Source organism: Lytechinus variegatus, chromosome 11, assembly GCF_018143015.1.
Source record: "Lytechinus variegatus isolate NC3 chromosome 11, Lvar_3.0, whole genome shotgun sequence".
NCBI lineage: Eukaryota > Metazoa > Echinodermata > Echinoidea > Temnopleuroida > Toxopneustidae > Lytechinus > Lytechinus variegatus.
Window position 1 is genome coordinate 9,434,386 of NC_054750.1, and position 17,138 is coordinate 9,451,523.

At 36.6% G+C, this 17,138-nt stretch overlaps 1 protein-coding gene across 1 annotated transcript; it reads left to right on the forward strand.

Moving 5' to 3' along the window:
- Positions 1-14,410, forward strand: LOC121423766 (E3 ubiquitin-protein ligase Topors-like). The gene is made up of 2 exons (XM_041619253.1): positions 1-134; positions 10,678-14,410. Exon 2 carries the CDS (start codon positions 10,712-10,714, stop codon positions 13,298-13,300), a length of 2,589 nt encoding a protein of 862 aa, XP_041475187.1. The 5' UTR covers positions 1-134; positions 10,678-10,711; the 3' UTR covers positions 13,301-14,410.
- Positions 14,411-17,138: the final 2,728 nt, after the last annotated feature.

Genomic DNA, 17,138 nt, shown 5'->3' on the forward strand with positions numbered 1-17,138 from the left:
TATTCACTGGGCAGCAGTTAGTACTTGACACAACGCAAGGAATACCCTAAAATTTTCTCTTCTGCTGTCCTTTTGCAGATGGGTAAAGGCATGTCTTAAGCTTTATTTCCTGAAAGTATATATTGATCTAACAGGTAAGCTTCTTAGAATAAACATTTTTGTGATTCTTTAAAGAAAATCGTCAAAAGTATGTGGGATGCGATTGTGTTTAGCTGGATGTATTTGTATTATTTACTTCAGTCCCATGTTATGTTGTTTGTGTTAGTATTTCTCTGCCCTGCTCATTAAAATACACAACCCAATTAGATTCACTCCTAGTACCAATGAGGTCCAAACATTACATGTATGGACCTCATAGGCGACATCAGTGCTAAAATTGGGTTAGAGATTTATGTGGATCTAAATTTATTGTAATTTCAACAAAAGTACTAGCTAAATTTGAGGCTTTTGTTGAAATTTTGCTTTAATGATACATTTATGCTTCAATAAGTAACAAAAAATTGAAAGAAATGAAGGGGAACTTACATTTTGACGACTTTTTCCTGATTTTCTTGGCAGTTGTCCTTCACTTCTGACTCTCGATCGGACCTGATATGCAGATCACGTATACGCGTTCTCGTCAGGTGATCGGTCGGTTATTCTTTTCGCCAGATGTTGATAATTATATATTTCATAACGCAGCGTTCATCGCAAATTTAGCTGAAAGAGATTGAAGTTGAACAGCGCAAGCTTTAATTTATTCAGAAATAACGTTTGATTGCACAAGTTTCGCCTCGGACATTTAGGATCATTTGGTCCCATATTGGCGTAACTACGGGGGGGGGGGGGGGGTGTCCCTACCACCGTCCACACCGGGCGTCCACAAGCCAGCAATTATCTTTTTTCTCTCTTTTTAACCAAAATGCTTCCCCCCAGAAAAAAAAGAACCAGGGTTAAAGAGAAAGACAATTATGATAGAGGAACACAAAATACTTTATTTTTTCAGCTTTTAATGCATCGACTTATAATCAAATATTAAATGGGGCTTAGAACATTTTTTTAAAAAGTCAATTAATAAAAATATTCCGCTCTTCGGGATTTGAGCTTTCATGAAATATCAATCTTTTTCATGATTACCGAAAATACTTCAAATGTCCAAAAAAAAATTATCGGTGTATTAGCTGATACCTTGCGCCCGCCTTAATTATTTTAATGTTGAGATACTTTGCTTTAATTTAATGAATTCCTAAAAGCATTAATTCTCAGATCATTTGTCGCAATCGAATGATTCGATTGGTAAGCTAGTTGTATAATTATTATGATTCATGAATTGTTTAAAATGTGTCTCTATCAGTTTTGAATATTTAAAAAAATGTCAGCTCGTGCTTTTTGCTCGCAATATTTTGATTAGTAAGAAATTCTTGTGTATGCGAGTTTGATACATAAATAACTAGAGAGAGAGAGGGGGGGGGGGGTGTCCCTCAGCTACTTGTCCTTGCTTATTCCATATTTTTTTATTATGCTCGTGTTGTGAGTATTTCAAAGTCTTTTCTTTTTCTCACCCTTTTTATTGTCTCGGAGCTTCCCTCTATTTCTTTGCTACGATGTATAGCCCATCTTACTTGTTTCATTTTTTTATGTTCTCATTTCATTGAAAACATAATTATTAAACTGACGTAGAAGACTTTACAACAAAATTTTGATATTGTTTTTTCTTGTTTGTTTGGCTTTCTTTTTTCTTCTCAGTCCTTTTTCTAATTAGTTTCCCTTTCCTTATTTTATATTATTTCATTTCATGAGGCATCCGCCAACTTATATACAACAACAAACGTTAGAGGCGGATATCCAGTAAGGGGGTGTGGTGGTGTGCCCTCTAAAAAGAGGAAAATAGGAAGGAAAAAAAGCAGGAAGGAGAAAAAATAAGAAAAAAAGACGATGATGGCAATGATGATAATGATGATGAAAATTATCTTGGTGAAGATGATAGTGGTGGTGATGGTGGCGGTGATGATGATGATGATGATGATAATAATGATGGTGGTAGTGGTGATAAAGATGAGAATGAAGTTGGTGACGATGATATGATGATGATGTAATTTTGTCTTTAAAAAAATAATAGTGCAAAGGCGAAATCATTTAAAGTTTATTATGAAAATAGCAGAAAAAAATAATTTGAAAAATTGTACGTATGCGTATGGAAAATCTATCCCCCACCAAAAAAGAAAAAAAGTGAGATTTTGTTTTGTTATTTGTGACGGCGTAGGCCTATGCGAACAGCTGTGTGATATAATTATGGTAAAAAAAGTAAATGAAATGCCAAGAAATACATGATAATGACTTTTATTGTACATTCAGTATATCAGTAGATAAATTCATACTCGTTCCAAAAAAGAAGAAAGTGGGTATATTATGGACCATTAAAAATGGGCAGTTGCTCTATATATTATATTACATAGAATATATAGAGCAACTGCTCGTGTGTAGCGGTAAGTTATTCACCTGATCTACATAATTCATGCGGCGCACGGCGCGTGCGCAATGTTTAATAATTATTGTTGTGAATACAATGAATGTCATCAAAAACATAATAACACAGATCAAATAGTGCCAGCTCGACGCGCAAAATGAGAAAAAAAATATATATTTTCTGCCCTGATAATTTGATAACCCTAACCTAACCCAATTTCTAAGTATTTTTATCATAAACAGGATAACTATATACAATGATTGAAATTAACTTTATATTCTTTTGCGAACAAAATGAATATGAAAGACAGCTTTTTGATAAAGAACACAGTTTTAGAGCGTTAGAGCGCGATTTATACCTACAACCGCTAACATAGGCGGATCCAGGGGGGCCGAGGGGCCCGGGCCCCCCTATTGGCTCGCATTGATAGATATATAATGCCTCTTATGCATAATTACAAAGTGCTTTAAATGTCCAGTTTTCAGGCCATAAAATTAACACATTTCGCGCTCCCATGCGAGAGAAATAGGAAGATGGTCATCAATTTCATATGATGACATAATGCCCTCATAGCATGTTCCGGTCCTATGTAAAAACTCAAAGTAATAAAAATAAAATACATCAGCTCTTTTTTAACTGTGATCCATCACAATTCACAATTTTCCCACAAAGTGTTTGCATTACAGAGCTTAAATTCACCCTTTGTTATATCATATATTTTTAGCTCGCGCTTTGCGCTCTCTTTATTGATTTTCATGATAAGAAAGTTACTTAGAATACCCAAATTCTAGGTCGAAATCTAAAACACACGTTAATTCAGATACGCAGATTGTTCTCTATTTAAATCATTATCCAGTTTCAGATCACAATATCAAAAAGTGTCTGCTCGCGGATAAATAACTTATCCTTTTCATGATAAAACATGAATAGTGCGTCCAGAATCTTTCCCCATAATTTTGTTAACCCATCACATTTCTCCTATTTTCTCCTCCCTTTTATTTTCCATTAATTTTTCTTTCGTTCACTTTTTTTCTGTCCTCTTTTCCCATAATTTATTTAACCCATCACATTTCTCCCTATTTACTCTTCCCTTTTATTTTCCATTAATTTTTCTTTCGTTCACTTTTTTTCTGTCGCCTTTTCCCTTCTAAGTTCTATTTTTTTTCTCGTCTCACCGCTTTTCCTCATCCCCAGCCCTCGATCGACGCCCGTGCAGATTCGCAAACAATATCAAGAGTATGTCTACTTGCAAGGGCGGAAATCTCTCCCCAAAGGTAGGGGGACCAGGGGCTGGAAAATTTGACAAGCAAAAAACAAACAAAAAAAGAAGGTTTATCACCCTCTAAAGAAGGTCATCTTGACCAAAAGAAATTTGACAAGCAAACAAGCAAAAAAAAGGGGCATGCCAAAAGTAAGATCGTCTCTTCCAAAATACATTTCGAATTTGAACGACATGACCAAAAATAGTAGGGGGACATTTCATAATGTGCCCCCTACTATTTTGGGTGAGGGGACATGTCCCCCGGCCCTGGGGTTTGCGCCCATGTGGGTGGGGGTGTTGCGCCTCCCTATCGGGATCATATCACAGCGAGTATACACTCTTCCATATTGGAAGAGTGTTTACTCGCTGAGATTTCGATCTCACACATAATTTTATAAAAAAAATAGAACAGCTACGCCTTGAACACAGGCCAAAATGCCTAACGATTTCTCCGCGGCATTAACAACTCTCGTAAAGGGCGCTCCATTTATAAATAACGTTGCATGAACAGCTCTCTATGGCGACAAAATTTACCGCGGAATTGCAGCCAGCAGCGTGGGAAATTGGCAGAAAATTCAAGAAGAGAACCGGTGAGTACCGATTTAACAGTATTCATGTATTAATTAATATTTATTTAATCATAAGAATAATTTTTTTTTACGGAAAGAAAGCTTAGTTCTAAGCTAGGGCGGCCCAAATGCGCGTGAGTGGAGTCCCAGTTTCTTAACACGGGTAAGTATTGCGGTGTCGCCTAGAGTGCCTTGTCTGTGCACATATCAAACTTAAAGGTCAAGTTAGACAGCTGGCAGTCTGTTTCGAGGAGTTTTTTTAACATTTTTTTTTATTTACTCCTCGTACACAGACCGTGACAGACGGCTCGCTATCGTGCAGCCACCATTAGGGGATTTCATGGTTATATTATAACCTTGTTCATTGAATGAGTGGGGGACTTGCAGTGCAAAATCCCCCGTCAGGGCTTTTCAATTTTTGTCTTTAATTAATAAAAATTTTGAAAATTAACGTGACCAAAATGCAAATTTATATTCCCTCTTGGCATTAATTGCCAAAAAATGGAGAACAATGAAGTTAAAAAGGAACAAAAACAGTGACTTACCTCGGCTGTCGCTCAAATTCACTTCCCCGTTTTATCCGATCTTAAGTACATAAACATATGGCCATTGGGTCCCCTGTACAGATCGCACTAGAACTTCGCCGTCTCTGTATTTGGTGAGCGAAGCCAACGGAGTTCAGCTGAACAACCAACAAAACAGAGACCGAAGCTTTTGGTCTAAGGTCAAGTACACCTGGCCTGGACTAGATAGCCGGCTGCCGTCTGCTTCAACAAGGTCAAGCCTCTCAAGGAGTTTTTTATTTTAACATTTTTTTTCATCTCTCCTCGTACACAGACGGCTTGCGATCGTTCAGCGCATTAGGGGGTTAAAAATGCAAAATCCCCCTGACAGGGCTTATCAATTTTTTATTTTATTTCATAAAAATATATCAAAAGAACTGGACCAAAATAAAGACTATATTTCTCTGTTTTGGGCCTGTAATGCACCGAAATGGGAACAAATTTATTTAAAGGTCAAGTCCACCCCAGAAAAATGTTGATTTGAATAAATACATGTGTAGAGAAAAATCAAACTAGCAAAATGCTGAAAATTTCATCAAAATCGGATGTAAAATAAGAAAGTTGTGACATTTTTAAGTTTTGCTTATTTTTCACAAAACAGTGATATGATGCACAATTCAAATGAGATAGTAGATGATGTCCCTCACTATTCCTTTTTTTTATATTGTTTGAATTGTACAATATTTCATTTCTTTTTAGATTTGACAATAAGGACCAACTCAACTGAATCATATACTAAACAATGCTAATTTCACATGTTCAGGGAAGAATTAATCATTTCACTAGACAATGAGGAGAAAAATAGAATATTCCTATTTCATGTAATAAAATACAAAAGAAATAGTGGGTGGATGATGTCATCAGTCTCCTCATTTGCATACCCACCAGGATGTGCATATAACTGTTTTGTGAAATTAAGCAAAGCTTTAAAATGTCATAATTTTATTATTTTACATCTGATTTTGTTAAATGTTCAGTGTTATGCTTTTAGGATATCTCTCTTTTCATTCAAATTAACTTTTTCTTGGGGTAGGGGAGATTAGGGTTAGTTGGAACAGGGGGTAAGTTGAAACATTGTAATTTTCTTTAACGCCTTTAAATAAATTTATGCAATACTGCCCTCAAATTATTGCTATTATCAACAGTTTGTTTGTTTTTCCTCCTTCTGAGTAATTTTTTTTCTCTTTCAGATTTTTTTTATTTTCTCAGAGAAGTTTATAGATCAAGTTGGCCTGTTTGGGGGTATAATGGACACTTGTACCAAGCTACAAAATAAGGTTATTGATATGCCATGGTGAAGTCCCTTTGTGCTGTAAGCTTATAAATATCAAATGGGCCTCTGGGATTAGTTGGAACAAAATTGAAGGGGCTAGCTGGAACATGTTCCAACTTGATACCCCAAACATAATTATGAATAAAAACATTGGATATGAGAAAAAAATGTTTACAGTATTTCACACTCTTCTGAACATGTATAGTATACCATGCCTGTTTTGTTTCTCAGTTAGGTCTGAGTGTGCATTTAAGGCCTATTGTAGGCCCCTAATGCAATATTAACCCTTATCAAATTAAGTTGATGGTAGTAGCAAATACCGGTACTCAAGCGTAGCTCAGTCGGTTAGAGCGCATGTTTCGGAAAAGATCGTAGATCTCAACGTGAGGGGTTTGAGTCCCGCTCATGCCGAAACGCGTATAACAAAAAATCTGATGCTATAGCGTTGTGTGTTAGCATGCCTCACCACTGTATTCAGTGCAGGGGTGAATGCAGTTGGAAAACACTCTGTCCATCGGAAAGGACGCAAATGTTGGTCCCGTGTATAGGAGAGTCACAACCTATGCACGTTAAAACCAATACACTATTCATCAAAGAGTAGGGTGTTCACCCGTTGTATTGCACCTGCCGGTCCCGGCAAAATTCAGGTCAAGTCAATCTTGACATTCATATGCCATAATAATCAATATAATGATTGTGGGCATTAATGGAAAGACAAGACAAGATTAAACGGGGGGGGTCAATTTTAGCCCCCCCCCCTGACAAATTTTGTCACTATGCCGTTGCACAAAATATTTTGACCGCATCCCTCACTGACTTCTTACTTTCAAGTCTTGTGCATCTTTTGAGACCAAATTTGCGATGCGTGGGTGCGCGGTTTCAAAATTAGCAACATTTTTCGGACCCAAAATTGCTCAAAAACGTGATTCCATGTACAAGGTCATATTAGGTTTTTCAACCAAAAATCATAAATGTATGATTATTTTATACTTTTGTTGGTTCAAATGGATTTTTTTTATGCTATTAATGATCGCAAAAGAGTCCCCGACAAAGTTCATTGGAAAAACAATGAAAAACAAAGGTTCGAAAAAACAAAGAAATACAAATTTAAAAAACAAAAATACATAAGAAACTAGAATTTAATTCGTCATGCGGACGAATTAGGTGGTCTGTCATGATTTTTCATTCAGAGTCGGCTAATGTATAAAATGAATAATTTAGATATGATTGATAATCTTGATTCTAGACATCCTAAGAATAAATTTTGACCATTGCTCAATGTGATTATTAATGTTTCCCATAGACTTTACACGTAAGCAATTTTGAGAATTACAATTCCAATATTGCAAGTGAAAAACGGGCATGATCCCGGCATCTGATCAAAAAGTGGAGGGCACATTACCGAAAGCCCAGAATCTCAGCTATAACATATTAAAAGCTCCGGCAAAACTGACAAGAAGAAATGGAGATATGGCTCACGAAATAGAGGAATGTCGAATCTAGTTTTGAGAAAAAGTCATGTCCCATAGAGATTACACACAAAATACATGTGATATGAAAAAAACAATTATAATCTGTTTTATCTTGCTAAATTTTAACTTTCATACCTTTTAATTATCATAAAGGATCATGTAAGAGGTGGCAAAAAGAAAAAAAAAATGAAAAAAAAATAATCTTTTCTACCCCAGGAATCGAACCTCCGCCCTCGAGAAAGCAAGTCAAATGCGTTATCCATTGAGCCACGATATTCCCCATAGAGATTACACGTAAGCAATTTTGAAAATTACAATTCCAATTTTGCAAGTGAAATACGGGCATGATCCCGGCATCTGATCAAAAAATGAAGGGCACATTTCCGATAGCCCAGAATCTCAGCTACAACATGTTAAAAGCTCAAGGAAAGCTGACAAGAAAAAATGGAGATATGGCTCACGAAATAGAGGAATGTCGAATCTAGTTTTGGGAAAAAGTCATGTCCCATAGAGATTACACGCAAAATGAGGAAAAATGACATGCCTCTTTTCATCGCTGTTTTACACAATGATGCGTTTCTCAAAACGAATATTCATCTTAACTGAGGAGAAAGAGTACATTATAAACTACAACATATTGAAATCTGGGCGAAAAATGATCTATATTCGAGAAGTTACAGCCAAATTTGCATAAATTTGATGACGTCATTTTTGAAAAAAATGAAATTTTTAGTTTGGGCGCCTATTTGATGACGTCACGATATAATTTAGGGACAATGGTGACATGAAATCAAATCTACAACTAATACTCTATCGATATATCAAAAAAAAATTGGGGGTCAACGGACTTTTTAAAGAGCTACAGTGAATTTACAATAGGCATGTTTTTGCCCATATATGGCCTATAGTGAGAGCTCGCGCGCACACGTGCTGCAAAGTTTAACGGGTGTTAATTTCGTTATTAATGGTTGTAGAAGGTTGATCAAGGTATCAAATTGCTCAGAATTTTATTAGCAATGCAATGATATTAAAGAAACGGTTTTTCTGCGTTGCGTTAAGGTGTAACGCGCGGAAATGCGCGCGCAAATTTTTGAAATGCTTAAAATGACCTGAAACGTACCCAAAAAAATTTATAGGTCATTTGGACGATTTTTTTACCTTTGACGCGCGCGTACCCTACATGACCTTTGATGACATTGACATTTGACCCTTGACATGAAGTTAATGTCATGTAAATATTGTTAATTTTTGACAATTGATAATGAAGATATGATCAAATGAAGAATTTTACAAAATGGCGCGTAGATGACGTCATCATGACCATATGACCTTGAAAAGCTTATTTTGCCGTCTCTATGATAGATTCTATATATGACGAAAAAATCAGCAAAATTGATTCAGCCAATTTCGAGAAAAATTGGCGATAAAAAATAGGTACCATGAATAAAGAAAGAAAGAAATAAAGAAAATTCTGACGAAATCAATAGGTGATCTGTCGTAGACAGACCACCTAATTATATTTTTTGCAATTTTTTGTGGATATTTCTAACAAAGGTAAATATTGATACTCTCACCAAAGGTTAGCATTCTACTAGCCTAATAGATAGAATTAAAGGCAAAAACGTACCAAAAAAAAAAAAGGGAAAATTTCATATGCTTATTTGCATAATTAAGTAATAACTTACCCCATATGGGGTAAGTTGGAACATGGTATGGGGTAAGTTGGAATAAGTACTGCATGGTCAATTAAAAGTAAGTACTGCATGGTCAATTAAAAGTAAGTTGGAATACCCCGATATGGGGTAAGTTGGAACGCTTGCGAAGGTCTTGTTCAAGGTGGAATTCAGTAACTATCATAGAGTTAAAACATTACGGGGTACATTTGAAGCCCTTAGATATATGCTTCAAGCTGATATATTGACTGTTTCTCAAATTACAGCCATTTTTGTCAAAATTGTTCCAACTAACCCCGGTCTCCCCTAGACTTGGGGTAGATAGTGGAGAATAAATGAGTAAATCCCTGTCTGAGCAAGTATTGATCAAAAAGTTTGCTGAATGGGCAAAAAATGAACCAATATTGATAAAGATTTTGGACTTACTCCAGTCAAGAATCCATCTACTGGTATCTCTAGTTTTTGTCTCACCTGCATAGCAGAGTGAGACTATAGGCGCCGCTTTTCCGATGGCGACGGCGGCAGCATCAACATCAAAATCTTAACCTGAGGTTAAGTTTTTGAAATGTCATCATAACTTAGAAAATGTATGGACCTAGTTCATTAAACTTGGACATAAGATTAATCAAGTATCACCAAACATCCTGCATGAGTTTCACGTCACATGACCAAGGTCAAAGGTCATTTAGGGTCAATGAACTTTGGCTGATTTGGGGGTATCTGTTGAATTACAATCAAAACTTGGATCTGATTCATGAAACTTGGACATAATAGTAATCAAGTATCACTGAACATCCTGTGCAAGTTTCAGGTCACATGATCAAGGTCAAAGGTCATTTAGGGTCAATGAACTTTGGCCAAATTGGGTTATATGTTGAATTACCATCATAACTTTGAAAGTATGTTGGTCTAGTTCATAAAACTTGGACATAAGAGTAATCAAGTATCACTGAACATCCTGTGCGCATTTTAGGTCACATGACCAGGGTCAAAGGTCACTGAACTTTGGCCATTATGGGGGTATCTGTTGAATTATCATCATAACTTTGCAAATTTATTTATCTCACTTTTGAAACTTGGACATAAGAGTAATCAAGTATCACTGAATATCCTGTGCAAGTTTCAGGTCACATGATCAAGGTCAAAGGTCATGTGAGATCAATGAACTTTGGCCGCATTGGAGGTATTTGTTGAATTACCATCCTATCTCTGTAAGTGTATTGGTCTAATTTATAAAACGTGGAAATAAGAGTAACCAAGTATCACTGAACATCTTGTGTGAGTTATAGTAGTTTTCAAAGTCAGCACTGCTGCTTTGTTGAATTGCATGATGCAGGTGAGACTGCCAGAGGCATTCCACTTGTCATCATTATTTGACCTCATTAATTTAATGTTGTATATTGCTTTATTTTCTCTACAGGCAGGCGCATATGATGTCATAAAGGTCTGCTACTATGGATGGAGCCAACGTGCAGAGAGGTCTGCAGAAAGCCTTGAATGAATCTTCCTCCAAAGGCATCAGCAATGAGGCAGAGCTTGCTCCAACTGACAGTGATGCATCATCCCGATCAGGTTCACCTGACCAATGCTGCTCTATTTGCCTTGGAAAATTCAAAGACAAATCCTTTTCCGATGGCTGCTTTCATCGGTTCTGTTTCCAGTGTATTCGAGAATGGGCCAAGGTGAAGTCAACCTGCCCTCTATGCAAAACTCCTTTCAAATCCATCATTCACAATGTAGTTTCAAGTGATGTCTATGACCAGTACATGCTACCACCCACAGAAAATGGATCTTTGGAATTGGATCATAATGGTGCTCGTTTTCGCTACCATACCACCTTAGCAAATAACAGAAGGTCTGCATGGGAGACCAGGATGGATCAACTCTTTAGTCGTCAGGCCAGGTTGGCAGAGCGGATCCACCGTGAAAATGAGGCCCGCCAGCGCCGCCAACTGATCTACGCCGCTGGCTTGCGGGTTCATCATATCGCAGCTAATAGGTTCACAAGGTTCAGGGACACTTCTCCACAGTTTTTCCGTGAGAACCAGGCTGTAACACATCGTCTTATCCCATGGCTTAGGAGAGACCTTGGTGTACTTTTCAATGGGAATGACCAACATGTCAGGTTCATGACCCAGTACATTCTATCACTGCTTCCAAACGTTGACATTCAATCAGAGGAATTCCACAACCACTTGAGGCCATTCCTCTATGGACGCACTGAACACTTCATTCACGAATTCACCAGCTTTGCAAGATCACCTCATGACATGGACACCTATGACCAGATGGCCCAATATGACTTTCGTCCTGAGAATCCTCAATTCACTGCCACACTCCGACCTCAGCATCCCCTTGTAGCACAAGAGAATAGTAGTAGTGAGGAGAGCGAGAACAACCATTCCAATAACGAAGTAATTGTCATTTCAGATGATGATGACAGTGAGAGCAATCTGTTGGTCCTACCTGGTGGAAGTTCACAATCTGCCTCTCTTGGTCATCACTTACCTGGGCCATCTTCTTCTACAAGTGTGACTGGTCCATCTGCAAGTTATAACCTTGCAGATACCCATAACCCTGAGCCACCTGCAAGCCGAGACCTTGATCAACCTGGCCCTTCTGGTGTTACTCTTTCAGGAAGTCTGCAAATCAAGCAAGAGCAAGACAGTGCCAGTGCCAGGAAAAAGTCTGACGATGGTGAGGACAGTAGTGGTAGTGTGGAGATTGTTGGTTATCAAAAACCATTCCATCTGCGCACTCCTATTGCTTTCATAACTATATCTGATGATTCATCAGATGATCAACAGGAAAAAGGAACAAAAGGAAAGCTAAGTAGAAACAAGGAAAGGTCTGCACCCAAAAGAAACCACATAGAAGAGAAAGCCGGTGGAAAGAGGAAACAGAAGACAAAGCATACCAGGAGCTTGCATGCTTCAAGTAGAGCTGGTACCTGGTCAACAGATTCAGATGAAAGTTACTACAACAGATCCAGACATGATGGCTACTACAAAAGACGCAGAGATACTGTTGATGACAGAGATGGCCCTTCTACATCGCACTATGATTCTCGGTACAAATCTTCATCGAAGCGCCGGCGTTCCCGCAGTCCAAATGAGCTTTTCCGTAAAGCAAGAGAAGAGGAAAGCAAGTGGAGTCTGTACTATGAGACTAGACATGATGATTTTTCTAACTCGAGATACCGACGATCAAGATCAAGATCCAGGTCTCGTTCAACACACTCAAAAAGGTATGGAGAAGACGGCAAATCACTAGACAATTCCAGAAACCATCCTAGACCTTTGCGAGATGAAAGAAGATGGCGACGAAGCAGGAGCAGGAGTAGGAGTAGATCAAGAGAGTGGTCCAGGAACAGATCAAGATATTACAGAGATGAAGACTATAGAAGAAGCAGAAGTAGGAGTAGAGGGCGTTCCATGGATTTCTTCAGTGATGACAGCAAATTCAGTTCACGATATGGCAGTCGTTATGGCAGTACTTCTAGCACCTTCAGCAGACTTTCACACCAAGACAGTCACGCTCCACATTCATCAAAGAAAGACAATTCTAGTGCCACTCATGTGGGTACCTCTAAAGCTTCAAGATCACCTGTGCTTAAGCATAGGCTGGATGATGATCATTCAAGCAAAGAAGGAGATTCGCATGTAAGCAAAAGACACAAGCACAAACAAAAGCACCACAAGAAGAAAAGCTCCAAACACAAGCACAAGAGAAGTCGAGACAAGGATTGTAAAAGTAGAAAGAAAGACAAGCGCAGTCGGCACCATAGCAGTAGTAGCCATGTCAGGAAGTCTCAGGATGAGAAAGAGAAAGCAATCGTTGAAAGCATATCTGACAGTACTGTAGAAGACAAGCATAAGGCAAATGACAGAACCTCACAGAGCAGGATAAGGACTATGCATAGCAGTCATGGTGAAAATCAGAATATCACTTTACAGGATTTATTAAACATGGACGAAAGCATGACATTTGACCCATCCCCAGCAGCAGGAAATTCTGATAAAGGAAATGGATCCATGCTATGATCAAGATTATCATTTGATGCACATCAACTAGCGGATGTGAACAGGGTGGTGTTTCACAAAAAAGTGACTTTAGTTATTTAATTTATTATAATGTATACAACTGGGATTAAGTGTGATTTTTAGTCCCACTTAGATTTTTGTCCAACACTCTCCAGCAAAATGAAATGATGCATGTAGAAGTAGAATATGATTGTTACAGAATTTCTTGACAGTCAGTCCTGGCAGGAACAAATGGGGACCTTTTCTCTACTTTTTGTTAAGTGTGGTTTTGCTTCGATTAGCACATGAATAATGTTTTTGCTTTCTCCAACTACTACTGTACAAGACACTCTGTATGTTTTTTTAATAATGAATGTATATTCACTGTGTGTATAAAGCCAAGAGAAACGAATGTCTTCCCTGTACATTAACCTACCCATGGGCTTGCACAGGAAACATGAAAATAAAAATTCCCAACTAATGCTGTCCAGAGAGAATTCACATTTAAAGAGAATTCACAAGTAATATCCACTGTGGAAACATTTTGAAAACTAATGACGAATTTCATGTGTATTGAACATGAAATAGATTATGTTTACAGTACATGTATGCCACCATTCGTCCCTCAAAAGTTTATTCTCTACTAATTTGTCATTTTTTTAAATTTCAAATGCATCCCAAATGAATTAGATTTTTGGATATTTTTTTCCATTTTGTTGGTATAATCTAATACCTTTCATTACTTCATTTACATGTATAGTACACATATTTGAATATATTGTTTTCAACTTTGTTCATGTTGAGGCAGGTGGGTGGGGGGGTATTGAGCACTTTTAGATGACGTCATTTTTGGGCCTGCCATATGCCCTGGGTTCTCACACACGTCACTGTCAGAATCGAGAACCTCGCCACATCCATTTTGCGTTTCTCCTAAATCATAGTCAACGTGCACGTGAGTGACGTCATTTTAACCGCTCAAGCTCAGCATGAATATCAACCTTTCCCTGTTTTTCAGTGACTTTTCAAAAAATTAATGAAAGTTGTACAATGCATTATGTTTATCATATTTGAAATTGCTTTCTAATATCCAAAATATGTATCCTATTAAACTCGCGTAAAAAGGAATCAAAGCAAGTGAAAGGGCAAGTGTGCACAACTAATTACACCTTCACATCACCCGATCGGGTCGCCAGGCGCGATGGTACTTGGTACGCCAGATCTTCCGGGTCAGGCAGCGTGTCATGACTTATCGCGCTGTTTCACGTTGACGTACGTACACGTTCAAGTCGAGTGAAATAAAACATTTCGCAACTGTAGTGAACAAAGGCAGAATACGACGTTGACTCAAACGATCAGACGACTGCTACGCTGTTCTCCTTCTCTGCTCCTAAAACTCTCAAGGTAGACACCATGTCAAATATAGACTACACTGGACCGAGGAATGAAACTGCTTTTAATAGCAAGATAAACATGGAACATATAAAACACAAAATGCTGGGCGATATCATGTATGGCATCTTGCTAAGCATTGTGTACACCTCCGTTTCTCTACCACTGAAGTGAAAATATGTTATTTCAAGTGCAGTGTTCCATACACTCAAAAGCCATATATAGAAGTTAGTGCAGGTCTTTAGATGGCGCTATTCAAAGTGCAGGTATTGGCTTTAGTACTTTACCCAACTGAATTGATATCTGTTTATTTTGTTATCCAGAACAAAATTTCTTTATGCATGAAAGATGAAATGTAGATTGTAAATATATGATTTTGTGTATATTTTATTTGCAATGCATCATATACAAAATATTAATTTTAACCCCCCCCCCCCCCCCCCGGAATTAATTTTTACTGTAACAGGAAATGATTTTGATTGAAATGCCAGATAATTGGGCATTTTAAAATACCATGGAGATGTCAGAATTACTCTCTCTAGTCATTTTTGCAAAATTTCTATCATTTTTTTCAATTTCTGTTTGTTTCAGGTAAAAAAAATGAACCTGTATGTATAATTAAAAAAAAACAGCAATGAAAGTCAGGTCCACTCAAACAAAAAGTTGATTTGAATAAAAAGAGAAGAACCAAACTGCATGTAGGATAAAACTAAATGTTTCATAAACATTTAATGTAAATCAGAAAAATATGACATTTTGAAATTTCACACAAAACTGTTTATATTTTGCAAATGATAGAGCAGCAATGATGTCACTATTTTGGGGGGCATTATTTGAATTACACAATATTGCAAATTAGATGAAAACAAGAATATTCATCAAATCACAATATGTTGCATCAGTGACAATTCCACTTGTTCTGGAGGAACCAAATATTGTTTCTCTTTATGATAAAGAGAGAATTAAAATATTTCATATAATGAAATACAAAAGAAAGAGTGGGTGATGTCATCAGTACCCTCATTTGCATGCAGACCAGGATGTATATATATTTGTTTTTGTGTAATTGAGCCAAACTTTAAATTCAGATTCAGATTCATATTAACATTTATTTGGTATAAGATAAAAATCAAGTTACAATAATATACATGTATATATATATGAATGTCATAACTTTGTTAATTGATATCTGATCTTGATGAAATTTTCAGGGTTAAGTACAGTGTATGTTTTTTTTCTGTCTTAATTCAAATCCATTTTTTGTTGGGAGTGGACTTGACCTTTAATTTGTTTTTAAAAATTGTAAAAATCAAATGAGGCTTCAAGTAATAAACTTTTACAAATTTGTATGAAGAAGAACAAGAGTAGCCAATAAAACTAAAATGATTAATATTTATCAAATAAAAATTAATAAAACTGAATGAAATTATCAGTCATGAGTAATACCTTGGTCACATTTGTTCTATTATTTGTTTTATTAATTTAAATTCAAACCACCTATATGTAAAAATGTTAAAACGGCTGTTTTCGACTCGCCGTACGGCCGCCGTAGAGCAATTGTGACCAAGGTATAATCTACAGGTAACTCACTGAGACACTCTGCGTTTCATTATGGGACTTCAAGTTTCTATTATTCAGTACTCTCATAATGGTATTCAGTCCATGCTATATTCAATTGTACATGTTCCTACAATGTTTTTATTAGAAATACATGTAGGTGTACTCTCCAAACCCTACATTGACTTACAACGTACACTGAGATTGTTAAGAGAATGAATACCGACAAATGAAAACAGACTTACATTCAAGTATATTTAGTTTTATGTCAATATTGAAAGAATACATCGTAGGCTATCAAATGATGCAAAATTATCTCAAAATTTCAAGTAAAACTCAAAATATCAGCAATTCAAAAAAAGCATAATAAAAGAAAAATATAATCGTAAAAATCACCCCAAGTTCCTTCTTGCAGGAAACTGACATATTTATATAAATTTACAAAATGTTACTTAGATTAAACTTTATGATACTACACTGTGCTCTGTTATAACTTTTTATGTTACATCACAACTTGATGAAAGGTTCTTTATGCTTGTGTGAATTTCCTCTATTTATTCAAGTAATTAGACTCTTATTGATTGGGTTTGATTGTTGGCATGTGAAATACATGTATGTAGATGAGATAGAAATGATTTTCTTGAATGTTAACTGCCCATATTGGCTAATAATACATTGATTTTCTAGATAGGTCAAAAGTCAAAATGATCTTGAGAAACGTCCAGGGTAAAAAGAATCCAAACTGAGCAAAGATATAAAAAAAAGGTTTTGTAATTTATTGGAATTTTACACAAAATTATGAAATGTGTACATGTAAAATAGTAGATGTATCTTTATAGTTAAGGCCTATGTTAAAGGTAAAAATTATCATTGTGTTTGTCAAAGGAATTTTGTGTCTTGTAATGAATCGAAT